This window comes from Apodemus sylvaticus, chromosome 9 (genome assembly GCF_947179515.1).
Source record: "Apodemus sylvaticus chromosome 9, mApoSyl1.1, whole genome shotgun sequence".
Lineage (NCBI taxonomy): Eukaryota > Metazoa > Chordata > Mammalia > Rodentia > Muridae > Apodemus > Apodemus sylvaticus.
The window spans coordinates 26,005,045-26,017,983 of NC_067480.1; the positions used below are offsets into that span (position 1 = coordinate 26,005,045).

Consider the following 12,939-nt stretch of genomic DNA (forward strand, 5'->3'; position numbering starts at 1 on the left):
TAGCCTGCACTGCTTCCCACTTTCTCCCATCTTATTTTGTATATTTAATGTTATGACAGGCTTTCAGACTCAAAAGCCAAAGAGGTTCATTGTTGAGTTTACCTTCATAAGGGACCAGCATCACTGTCACCTACATACCATTTCCGAGAGCACGCTGCCCTTCATCACAGATGGTGGGAGCATGGCACTCTGCTGCCACGTGAGTGAGCCTCATGGTAGCTGCTAAAACTGATCCTGGGTGCATGTAAAGCACATCTCTAAGCACAGTGGCTAGGTCAGCAGCTGTGGCCACTGGTGTAAATATGCCTTCTGGTAGAAAAGCCAACAAGCCTATAAATACATAGGTAAAAAGTGTGAGCAGAAGGGAAGTGCAACAGCTTGTCAGCATACAGAAAATGTTCAGTTAAGCTCATCCGTCAACCAAATGTCAGTTCAAACCACTACACATCCACTCATGATGCTAAAATGATGCCACACCAGTGAGAAGACAGTGCCTAGGTCTGTGGCTTTGCCAGCAGGTATAGAGCTGGAACACAAACCACTTTGGAGGTGCTTCCTATTACTGGGGAACACACACCTGTCACACAGTACCCTCACAAACTCACTTTTAGCACAGACACATGAGAAAATGCACCGGCCTGAGCTCAGCCTTAGCATGAGTCTCATGGAAGCCATCATCTGCAGAGGGTACTGTACATTGAAAATGCCAGACCCAGGAACCACAGTGCCATGATTGTGTGTTGGCCAAGTGGTCAGAATGGTGGTTCTCTGGGGACAAGCACTGAGGGAGCAAAAGCGAACTACCTGAACTGTCACATAGGTGTGGGTCTGATTTGGGTACACTGTGAATGTTAGTTTTCAAGTTAAAATGTGTGGGAGAAGGCCACTCTGCTGTGAAATGTTTGTGCACAGCTGCCTATTAACTGTGTAGGCAGGATGTGCAGAACCCCATTCTCACATGAGAATAAACTGGGGCCTCAGATGGGCAGTTGGAAAACATCTGTCCAACCTGCAAACTGTATTCTACTTTGAACCCTAGTATCTAGAATTCATTTGAGAGCCATTCTAAGCACCCTCAACAGAGGGGCTGGAGAGATGGCCCTTGCTGCTCTTGCAGCGGACCTAACTTCAGTTCCCATCACACACATGATGGTTTACAACTATTTATAACCCCTGTTCCAGGGAATCCAGTGTCTTCTTCTGACCTTCACACATAACAGGCATCCAGGCAAAATACTCATGCACATAAATCTTAAACGAACAAACAAAAAACTAAATAAGCCCCTCACCTATAATTGTGTCTCAATGATACCCTCTGTCTCCCACAGCCGAGAAGTCCAACGTGCCCAGAGCAGCGATGTGTTCTCCAATGCAGGGATGCCCACTAGGCCCCGGGGACCAGAAGCTTCTCTGTCCATCCATGTTGCGAGCTTCAGATAGCCCCTGCTGCTGTATGTCCTGTGCTCCAGATAGAATAGACACCTTGTGGGTTTGTGGTGGACAAGCTGGTTGCCTCCACAGCCAGTGATCTCAAGTCTTCAGCTTTGTGACAGGCAAAAGGATGGCACTTCTCAGACCAAGCTGTACCTAATTATTAGCTCTGTGACACGGCAGCTGCAGAGGCAGCCCAGACCCAGACACTGTGCCAACTGGAATAGACTTCCCACGCCTGGCCTCAGTGGCCTCTTTCCAGAAAGTATACTTCTGGACAGTGGCAAGTTGCTCAAAAAGGACAAATCTGATAGGTAAGCCACAAGGTCAGTTACCCACTCTTGAGGGGATCAGTTAGTCATATAGTTCTGGCACCTCACTGAAGCTGCAAGGAAAGGATGGGTGTCCTGACGTCATTCCCAGTTCCAGCCCTCACTATGCCATTTGCCTCATCTTGGGCCAAATTCAAAGTAGGACACTTGGCCAGCTGTGCAGAAAGAGCTATGGATGGCACTCGCCTGCTCTGTGGTCTATCACCTACACTCTGGCAAGAGCAGGACCATCAAAGAAGCCTAGCACAGTAAATCCAGGCTCCTAGTTGTCCTGGGGAGACTGAGGCCTCTTCCTCTCAGTCAGCACAGGTGACTGACTGACTGACTGACTGACTGACTGACTGACTGACTGACTGAAGAGATCCGGTGTTTATGCACTGCAATTAATACACTATTAAAACAGCATCTGTTATTGAACTGGCAGGTTTAGGACCTTGGGCTGACTTAGCCTGTGACAGTATTCCTAAGAGGAGTTGTCAGGGTATCAGTTTTTTATCATCTCTTCCATGTCTTCATGTAATAGAACTGAGGTGGTGTAGGACAAAGACAAAGTTACTCTGGCCTGGGCTTCAGCTGGTCCCTGCTGGCTTTTCTGTGGAGCTGATGCGCAGCAGGTAATCCTGCTCTTCCTTTGTCTTCCCAACACCATTTGCCAGAGTCAAGTTAGGTGACTGCTTCTACTGAAGCACTTGTATTATGAGATGTTGGACTTGGACTAGTTACCTTTCCTGGCCATGTCCTTGTAGCTACATACCAAGGGGTTTTGGGAGACCCAAACAGTAAACATTACTTGACCACAACTGAGTCTTCTGGGTACTGGCTACTGTTTCTTGTACTGTAACTGACATAGTTCCTTAGTTTGTCCTTTGACCCCAGCCTCTGGCAATACAGTACTGATGTGCTAGCTCAGACACTTTGCTTTCAGGAAGCCAGAGGCCCCCTGACCCTTTAGTACCTACAGGAGCCAGAAGGCATGCCTCAAGTGCTGGCTGCAGCCCAAGTCTGCTGACAGGCCTTTCTAGTTGGTTGGTTTCTTGTTTGTTTTTTGACTGGGGGATCGAATAGACAAAACACAGAAAAAACACTAAGATTTTATTATGAAAAAAGAAAATAAAACATTTTTCAAGTTGCAGTTCTCAGCTCTGTCATATACTGACTTGTGTTCTGCTGCTTGAGGAACTTGTATGGCTTTTTCTCCAAGCATACTCTAGTCAACAAACAAGACTTATATTAGAAACACTGATTTAGAAATAAGTATATTTTGGCTTGAAATAAATGTAGACTCCTGGGAAAGTGTACTGGAAGAACTGGCTATTGAGTAGTTCTGTATATTGTTCTGGGGAATAGATCTGGCCAGGGCCATAGTGGTAGGTACTATGAATTTCCTGACAACCCAAAACTGGTTTTATAGCTGCCAGCTTCCCTCTAGGTCAGATATAATTATGAGAGAGCCAACAATACCAGAAGCTACACACTACCTGCAGGAGCACAGCAGTATATCAATGTCTGAAGGTGATTGATGGCACTTTGACAAGAAGCATGAATGGCAGCTGCTGTCTAGTTTTTGTTGTTGCTAGTGACTAACCCAGAGCTGCACTGGCTGAACTGCACACCCAGCAGACCCCTGGAATACAACAGCTCTGTTTTACTTTACAGCCACCAAGTCAGCCTATCTTCAGAACAGCTAGCAACCATTAGCCCAAGAATGAGGACAGGAATACTGATTGGAAGATCAAAAACAGGCTTGTTTTATTATACACAGAACGTATTTACAACTCTCTGATGCAGACTATGTACATAACAATACAAGAGGCATCTGCTCCAGATGGTCACTATAAATTAAGATTATAAATATGAGGGGTTAAGTTAGCCCCACCTGCAGGCACAAAACCTTACTCCAATTCCTTGGGATCCTTCATTCTCTCCCTCTCTAGAAGTCTAAAGAACTGCTGTGGGGTTGGGGGTCTGGTGTTGGGGGCAGGATGGTGATGGCCACCTGGCAGGTCCCTCCAGTGCTCAGAGCGAACCTCTCACTTTTTGTTGACAACAATGATTTCTAACACCCTCACCCAAACATGAAGCTTCTCAAGAAGGCCACTGTCCTCGGTTGCTTCTCAGGACCCTAGACACCTAAGTTTCAGTTGGTCTGGCTGGCAAAGGTTCTGTGAATTATCTGAGGTTATCCCTGCTTCCACATTCTGGTCTACATTGACTGCTCAGTGGGAAATAGAATCCCAGGTGAAAAGGTGAAAACTATTTCCACTCAGGGAGGCAGCAATGTCCACACAGGGGTCAGAGATTGTCCCAGCCCACATCTGACATACAATGGATGGAACTCTAGGCCTGGGTCAGAACACAGCAGGAACAACACTGTGTAGCCCCTTCTCCATACTCCACTCTGCTGACCAGGGCTCTCAGACCTGTCACCAGTACAGGGAAGATGAACAAGGAGTCTAGTCTGCAGAGCAAACAGCAGGTCAACCTTGCCTCTCAGCTGGAGCTGCTGCAGACTACCCAGAGTCCAAGTTCAGCACTTCCTTCCCATGTCAGACAGGGAAGCACTAGCAGAGTTCACAGACCAGAAGCCCTCCTGCCAGGACGGAGCTACACCCCTTTCCAGCTGTTACACAAGTTCCTGTGGAGGACTGCTGTCTCTGAAAGTGGAGAAGGGTAAGTCAGTGGCAGTGAAGGCCAGGGGCAGCCTTACCTGGGAACTGCCCACAGGATGTAGACTGGGCCTTGGGGAGCTTTCTGTTCCCAACAGTGCCACCTGCTGTCTCAGAGCCAGTTCTGCCCAGCAGATAGTGGAGGGCAGCAGCAATAGTCAGAGGCCTCACAGGTACCTCCTGCGACAACAAACCTCACAACAGATAAGAAGCCACCCAAGATGGCCCCAGACTGCCCCTACTGACGACTCATTCTCCCGTGGCATATGTCTATTCCAGCACCCAGGAAGCCTGGTCTCCACGGGAATGCTGAGTTAGTGTAAACTCATATCCTCATCTGCCCCAGAATGGACTACAGACAACCTGAAGCATCCTGATGAGATACATGGGTTGTCTGCATGCTCACAGCCCAGAGGACAAGAGGGGGGAGAACCAAGTGTCCTGAGGCCTGGCCTAAGCAGAAGGACTTCTCTTCTTCCTCACAGACTGTAAGAAGCCTAGAAACACATCCATGCCACTTTCAAACCAGAAAAGTAAATAAGCTTGTTTTGTAAAACAATGAAACCTTGTGAACAAAGGGGGCAACAGCAGTGGGCTGCCTTTGCAGGGCTGCTGTAAAGAACCACAGAGAACATTCTGGTGAGTGCCACTGAGGCCAGACCCAACTCTGCTTCTGAGAGCCAATAGAGGCAGAAGATGGCACTACCCACTGTGACTAATAAAGGACACAGAAAAGGAGTGCACAGCACAATCCGAGCGTGTGTCCCAGGTAAGAAGGTTCTGCAGGGGGCCAGGTGCTGGGTGGTCAGGCTTCATTTACCACATCCCCGGTGGCCCACAAGGTTAGTGAGAGCCACAAGTGGACCTGACACAGTCTGCCCCAAATGACTGCAGCTAGGAAAAGTATTCTCAAAGGTAGCTGTGTTGGTATGTATGTTCAAGACTCCAAAGCTGTTACCAACGGGCGTCGGGCTTCCCGTCACCAACCAAAAGGAATAGCACCATGAGAAAGGCCAGGGGCTGAATGCTGGCAGTGTCCTCCCTGGGCCTCAGTCTCGGGAGGAGCGGAGGATGCAGGCAGAGAATGCAGAGGCTAGGCCTCGGCGGCAGGGGAGCTCCGGCTCAGCTCCTTGATCCCACAAAGGATCCTCTTCATATGGCCCACTTTGGTCACACCTAGGTCCTGCAACAGAAAAGGAAGACAGGCAACATGGGTACTCGGAAGAGGACTCAGGCCAGAGGCTCTACAAATGGCTGCCACCAAGCCTTCTCAGGCTCCTTTTCAAGTACAAATTAGGAAAATGACCAATGGATGAAACAGGAAGGAAATCAGCACAAATGTCAGTCATGCAGACACCCGATGCACGTTTTCCTGAGTCCTACAAAGACTACTATTGTGAAGTACAGCTAGCAGACAAAGAACAGAGGCCTGACAGTAAGTAGGTGGCATTAGGAGAGCTACCAGTTAAGGAGGCCCCCGTGGCCTTTTTCTGCCTTTGGACCCAACCAGAAGCAATGCCCACCCAGAGACAGCTCTGCAAGGCTGAGTAGGCCAGGGCTTGGCTATGTGAGTCAAGTGCAGGGGTGCAGACCTGACCACACATGCACAGGGATGGGAGGCTGAACCACCTGACCCTTGTCCTTGTGAGGTGAAATGGCAGCAGCTGCCCAGGAGCCAAGTGGTTGCCTGTGAAACCAGCCTTGAGAAAGCAGACTTCCATCTTCACTCACTGTGAGCAGTGTGACCCACCAACCACTAGAACCTAGAACTTGTCAGCCGAACCTGTGACCACAGGGCAGTATCCCCTAGTTTCTAAGGTTAGGACACTTCCTGTTGTGTCTAAGAAAATCAAGGCTTCTCCCATCACATCTGCACCTGGCCTTGCTTCATCATGGGAGTCATCAAAGACCTGTGGACCCTGGGGTACACAAAAAGGCTCAAGAAAAACTGATGAGCAGTGATGCAGGACACAGTCTTGGAGGAGGACATAGTTGAAAGGAGCATGTAAAGTGCAGGTGTGGTTCTGGGAAGACACCTGTGAAGTACCTTGAGGTCCCTCCGCTCCAGGTGCAGGAGCTCAGAGCCCCGGATGTCGTGCCGCGTGAAGATGTCCTTATACTCACAGAGACTGAGGTGCTCCAGCCAGGCAGCAACCTCCTCTGTCCCCCAGAGGTGAACTGTCAGAGACGGAAAAGCACGAGTGCAGTGAATGCCCAGAGCCCAGCACCAAATAGGCAGCAGCCATCACCAAGACACCCAGCAGTGCTACCCAAGATGCCGCCAGCAGCCAGCACCCAAGACATTCCAGCAGTGCCACCCAAGGTGTCCCCAAAAGCTAGAACCATCATCCAGCCACAGGCACTGTGCTCCAGCAGTGTAAAGGAGACAAGAGAACGACCCTTCTGAGGGACATGCACTGCAGAAGTGCTGATTACTCCTGCCAGGTGGGTCACCAGCCTTTTTGGATACCTCTGTGTCCCAGAGGAATTAAACAGCACCAAACACAGAGGGAACATCTTTGTGACTAAAGGCAGCACTTTCTCCAGCTTCCAGAGGAGCTCACAGCTGGAGCACTACAGGAGATATGCAGAGAGTTAGGCCATGCAGAGTCAGATCCACCATCATTCACATAAACCCAATTCTAGACAAACATGCAAAGACAAAAAATCAAACAGGAGCTGCCCTGAATGGTAGCAGATGCCACACCAATTCCAGCCCTGGCTCCTAAAGGTGCCAGACACAGTACTTAGGGCCAACCACTGAGATACATTTAAAGACCCAATTTACTGATCCAAAGGGGGGAAAATGTTCTTTTAGCACCATTTCCCATTGATTCTTCACCCACAATCACTGGTGGCCTGGAGGGCCAAGCTTAAAAACCTTGATCAGTGAGTCAGTTAAATGGGAATCAGCAGCCTGCCAAAGGAAACAGGCACAGAGGACTCCAGCACAGTCTCGAGTCTAGTTTTGTGTCTCCAAGTTCGTCTCGTCATTCCTGTTGTCCTCCCCACCTCCAGCCCCAAATTCAGGGCAGGCAGGTCAGCTCAGTTGCCCATCACCCCACAGTCTCCACGGAAGGTGCATTCAAGCAAAGCATAAGATCAGTCAATCCCAGACAGAGAGAAAACAAGCCAGGTTGGGTCTTACAGACTAGTACAGCCAATGTGACTAGGGATTATAGAGCACAAGACCAAGGGGAAGAGCCTCAATGCTGAGGAGAAAAGCAGAGACCAGGAAAACTGGGTCTTGACAGCCAGAGAGACACAGAGGAAAGGGACAGATACCAGGGCCTCCTAGGTTACTGTGAACTTCTCTGTTCTTATTGTTCTTCTCCTTTTTAAACTTGGTCACAAGGCGGAATTTACCACTTCGGCTGCGTTTAGTAAGATCCAGCATTACATTCTGTTGGAGAGACTAAGAAACAGAGAGTCAGAAACTCATTGCCAAAGTCTAATCTATACTTGGGAGTTGGGAGTAGGAAGAGATACTTTGTTAATTAAATATTTTATACGCTTATCCGTTCTTATACATTTGTGTGGGTGCCCAGGGAAGTGGCTTTATATAAGCACTGAGCCACCTGAGTGAAGGCAACCAAACTCAGGTCCTCTGGAGTACGCGCTCTTAAACACTAAGCCATCGCTCCAGTCCCAACATCCTCGTCCTTAACTTTTACATAGTGCTGCCAAAGGCTCCAACAGACTAAGCTGGGCAGAGGTGTTGTTTCCTATCATTTATCTCCTACGTTAAAGAGGACACTTTCCTGAGCTATTGGAGGCCAAGATGACTTTTTCTCTTGGCCCTTTCTGTTCCATCTCTAAGACACCAGAAGCCCAGGGCCCTAGGTTTATCCTTGCCAGATGCTTCCCCCTTCTGTCTCCTGCTGTAGGTGGATTCTATCCAGGAACAGTAAGTAAGCCCTGGGTCCCTGTCTAGTAAAACTATCAGATAAACAACAATTAAGTCTCTTAAGTAACTATATATCAAACTAAATGGGGAGTGGTCACACCAACTGAGTCCTTGTCACCAATCTCCAAGAAGCTGCCCACGGCTCTGCCTCTTGCCACCTGTTCCCACCCTGCTCTACCCCAGCCTGCCTGGTTCAGCAGTGTGGATCACCTCATTCCTAACTCTCAATTCCTTCCTCCATTTCTAAATTTCTCCTATCTCAAAGGCCATCTTAGTAGAGAAGTCTCTAGAAGGCAGAGCAGCTGCCTCAAGGACTAGAGTGCACACAGGGACTAATGGCATGAGCCACTAAACCCTGTAACTATGTGCAGGGCCCACGTACCTCCTCCTCACCAGGCTCCATGGGCTGGCAAAGCCAGGGAGTGTCTGCTAGCTTCCTGAGCTGCTGGTCCATCTCAACTAGGGCAGCCCCAAGCCGTTCCTTCTGAGGGGGATCCAACTGCTGCTCCAGAGGAAGGGAGAGGAAATGGAGCTGTTAAGCACAGCAAACCTGGGTTGCTGTGAGAACCAAGAACTAAAGCTAAGATAAGGCCTGAGCCCAGAACGTCCCTTCCTTGAGGAACAGGTAAGGATGGGTGGACCTCTGCTCTAGTCCAGGGAAGCCGCACGCAGCAACCCTAGAACCTGGCCAGCTGCAGTCCCCCTGGTTCTGTCACCAAGTGGGCAGGCCTTGCTCCTCCTGCACAAGCATAGGAGGCAGCTAATGCAACATCTGGGCATTCAGGACAGCACATCTTGGGAGTGGAGAATGGACAATACTAGTCTGGGGGTCTCTAGCAATGCTCTTCCATGTCATATCCAAGCTAGTGGCCAGCCATCTGAGCAAGCTCCTAGAGCCCAGAAACACCCCCACTCCCACCCAAGTGAGCTAAGGGTTAACTCAGCAGCCAGTTGGGCGTGCTGAGTGGAAACAGATTATAGTGCAGCACACACAATGTTGCTGACACTTGACCACACAGACACTGTTACCGGCATCTTGAACATATGAAAACACCCTGGCTTGCTGAGATGTTGTCAAAGAATTTGGCCACAACCCAATGGCCACACTACATGGTTTTGAGGCCCCTTTCTTCAGGCTCCGGACCCTGGACTGAAAACTGCTACCCTAGCCATCAGCACCTTGGACACACACCTCACACACAGCCAGAACCTCCTGTCGATTACCAACTCACCAGGGCCATCTTCCCGGACAGCAGCAGCTCTGTCTCACTGCGCAGTGCTCTGATGTTATTCACCATCTCCAGAACAAAGCTGCAGTTCAACCCCTGAGAAGAACAAATGCATCCATATGAAAGGCCAAGAGCCGTAAGTAAGGTGAGGAGGAGCCAGACCCAAAAAGACTAAGTACCTCTGCAGTTCTGGGCTTGCCGTACACTCGCTCCATGGCTTTGGAGCTGGCATTGACAGCATGGGCGAGTTCCTGTTCCATGTCTCGGTGGGACTGCGCTATTTCCCGGATGCTGAAGGAAAGAGGTACATGTCAGCCCTTACACACTGCTTATGAACACAGCAGAGGACATATGCAAAGGGGGTAGGCGGACACACCAGTGGAGATAGTAGCTTTGCCATGCTGACCTCTTAGTCACAGCCACAGGCATATCACATCCTGATACCAAATCCTAGCTTTTCCAGGAAGAAAAAATGTATAAAATGAAACCTCTCATAAAATGGAAAGCAAGCAAACAGCTATGCATACAGGCTGGCAATCGAGAAACTTGGGGACACAGATGCTGCACCATAAGACATTCTGGACCCAGGTTAGATCCACCTCTGACAGAGAAACGTGGTGTGCTGATGAGTTCTGAGCCACACCAGCCTGGGTAAGACCAAGAGCTGACTAGCGGAGTCTCAGAAAAGCTGGGTGAGGTGGGATGGGACATGCATGCAAGGGAGCAACTTGCACATACTGTGGGAAGCTACTTGTGGCTTTCAGAAGGCTGACCTAGTAAGCACGCCTACCCAGCAGCCAGGCTTCCTGGACTGCCAGGGACTACAAGGTGACAAGGTCACAGTCCCTACAACAAGGATAAAAACATGGCTGACATGGACAGGAGATTGGGGTTGCAGCAGTATCAGCTGCTTGTCTAGAGACAGCAGCAGTGGAGGCAGAAGGGCCTAGAGATGCCCACAAAGACCAAAGAAAAACTGGCCTGCTAAGCAGCCTGAAGCCTCTGCTCACCAGAACAAGGCAAACATGTCCACCAGGAAGAGCAAACACAGAACCCAAGGCCAGAGCCAAGGAAAAAGCCAAAGAGAAACCAGAAATGGACAGCCAAGGGCACTACTGAGAGCTGAGAGGCTAAGCTATTGAAGGGACCAGAGGGTCTGGAGAGCCCAAGTGAGCAGGGAGGAGCCTACAGTAGCAACGCCACAAGAGCAACGGCAGCTCTACAAACCACTTGTAGACCACAGCTAAAACAAGAAAAAAACCTGTTGATTTTCCTGTATAAATACCAGAGCAGGGTGCACACTACTCTGCAGAGCAGTCTGGCCTTTCTCAGAACCCCAGCATGGGATTTAAAGCCTTAGTGGCTCAGAAAAATCCCTGCGCATCTTGTCTTCACTGTGCAAACCTGAGTAATACACAAGAAGACTAAGGAAGCAAACTAAGCCAGGGAAGTCAGGCTCAGCCCCATAGTAAAGCAGAGCCAGCAAACAGAACACTGCAGAACCTACCTGTGAATGAGGCACCCTGCTGCCTGCCCAAACTGATCCATCTGGGTAGCTTCCTCCTCAGACAGGATCTCAGGGTGCAGGGAAAAGGATGGTGGGCGGGGCAGCTCACACTTCTGTTTGTCTTCCCAAGACTTCAGGGTGTTTTCAAAGGCCTGAGACATTAGAACCCAGAGTCAGACTTACTCCTGTGCCCTCCAGAGGGTGAGCACACCATCTGCCCACAGCACACAGAGGCTCAGCAAGGTAAATGCTATGTATGGAAAGGATGTCAGTTTAACTTTGTGTCTTTTGAAACATATCTCACTATATAACCTCAACCAGTCTCTGGTCTCTAGATTACTGAGACTACAGGGCACACCACTATGTCAGCTAAGCTCTGTATGGTGAAGAGAAATCCAAGAACAGAGATGAAACCCTTTTGCCTCTTTTATAAATGTACAGGTGAGCCCATGAGTAAGCCACTGGTAACCCAGACCCCACCAGGCCTTGCTGGCAAATGTTCTTACCCTGTCTCTGGTCAGAGTCTGTGCCCTGTTCTTGTGCACAATCCGAATGTACCCAGGCGGCTGGATCCAGGCTTCCCCATCCACCTGCACAGGCACGCCCTCATCCCCCAGGATGGAGATCTTCACTGTGCGACACTGAACAGATGCAATGCTGTTATTCCCGGGCCTTGCTGCTGAGTGTGTGCACTCCTGCCCCTGCCCCTGCCCACAGCCCTTTCCTTGGCCCCCCTTTTCTAGCCTCTGCTCTGTTGCCCCCTCTGTTCCCACTGTTCCCTCCCCCGACATCTGGGATAGGTAGATCCAGAAGATCTTGAGTGCAGATATCAGACTAAAGGGGTCAAAGAGTCATGGTCTTTGCCAGATGTAAACATCTCCAGGCAGAGCAAAGTCTAACTGCAGATGAGGAGGCTTCTGGAACTCTTTTACAAAAATGTACCCCAAAACAGAAAGGTAAACTTTAAACAGCTGACTGTTGGGGACCAAGAGAATGCAGGAAGCCACTAGCAAATCTCACCCAATAGATTTTATCAGCATGGCACTGCATGTATAGTCATTCCTTCCGTGCACCCCCAAAGTGGGTGGACCTGTACCAGCTCTTCAATGTTGTCAGAATTAAAGCCAGGAGCCCTGACCTGACTGCCCTCTCTGGCTAGCCTCAGAGCCATCTGTCAAGCCCTAGTGGGCTGACTCACTGCCACAGAGACAGATCCATGTCCAAGGTGCACTGCTTCTTGCAGCAGACCAGGCTCAGCTGGGCCTTTTCTACCTCAGCAAGACGCCGAGCACTCAGTGGGAGAGGGAGGCAAAGTGGGGCTACCTCTAGGTCCTAGTTAGGGATCTCTTTCTCGGGTCTCTACTGTGAGCAAATCCAAGAGTCCTAGACCAGGCCCTGCCTCTCCAAACAGGGATGAGTCTCAGAAGGTGTGGGCTCAACCTCTGGAACAGCATGGCCAGTACCTGGGCAATCCGGTGATGCTGTAGCTTAATTACACGAGACACAGCCATCTGCATGCTGCCGAACACAGCAACCACCTCCAGAATCTTATCATCAAATGATGGAGCTGCAAAAGTCTGAAAGGGCCAGCATGAAAGCTGTCTGCCTCACTTCCCCAAACGCGTCTCCCTCTTGCTCTGCTTCCTGTTCTGGGGGTTCTGGTGAGACAGACAAGCCCACACCCACACATGGTACAGTGATAGTGGTAAATGTAGTGCAGGGTTGGGTATCTGTTACCCAGAAGCCCACTGCCTGAGACTAGCTCTCAAATGAGCCCTCAGGCAAGTTATTCATGACCTCCTTCCTTCAGAGGGAGATAGCACTGCTGGCTCCTTAGGAGGGGGGTATATAGAATGAATATGTGAAC

The 12,939-nt window shown here is 49.8% G+C and overlaps 2 protein-coding genes across 8 annotated transcripts in view; one reads left to right on the top strand and one right to left on the bottom strand.

The window, feature by feature from the left end:
• Nucleotides 1-2,895, top strand: part of Usp40 (ubiquitin specific peptidase 40) — a 69,977-nt gene extending 67,082 nt beyond the window's left edge. For all 5 annotated transcript variants that reach the window (XM_052192995.1, XM_052192993.1, XM_052192996.1 and 2 more), the window contains one exon: nt 1,329-2,895. In XM_052192995.1, coding sequence (XP_052048955.1) covers nt 1,329-1,440 — 112 coding nt within the window. In that variant the 3' untranslated portion in view covers nt 1,441-2,895. The remainder of the gene's footprint in view (nt 1-1,328) is intronic.
• A 592-nt stretch (nt 2,896-3,487) lies between these two features.
• Dgkd (diacylglycerol kinase delta) overlaps nt 3,488-12,939 on the bottom strand; it is an 88,600-nt gene continuing 79,148 nt past the window's right edge. For 2 of the 3 annotated variants that reach the window (XM_052193000.1, XM_052193002.1), the window contains exons 22-30: nt 12,536-12,649; nt 11,579-11,713; nt 11,073-11,224; nt 9,745-9,856; nt 9,569-9,661; nt 8,719-8,838; nt 7,715-7,844; nt 6,477-6,607; nt 3,488-5,612 (exon numbers count right to left, since the gene is read on the bottom strand). In XM_052193000.1, coding sequence (XP_052048960.1) covers nt 5,523-5,612; nt 6,477-6,607; nt 7,715-7,844; nt 8,719-8,838; nt 9,569-9,661; nt 9,745-9,856; nt 11,073-11,224; nt 11,579-11,713; nt 12,536-12,649 — 1,077 coding nt within the window. In that variant the 3' untranslated portion in view covers nt 3,488-5,522. The remainder of the gene's footprint in view (nt 5,613-6,476; nt 6,608-7,714; nt 7,845-8,718; nt 8,839-9,568; nt 9,662-9,744; nt 9,857-11,072; nt 11,225-11,578; nt 11,714-12,535; nt 12,650-12,939) is intronic. The other variant, XM_052193001.1, reaches the window with a different exon arrangement.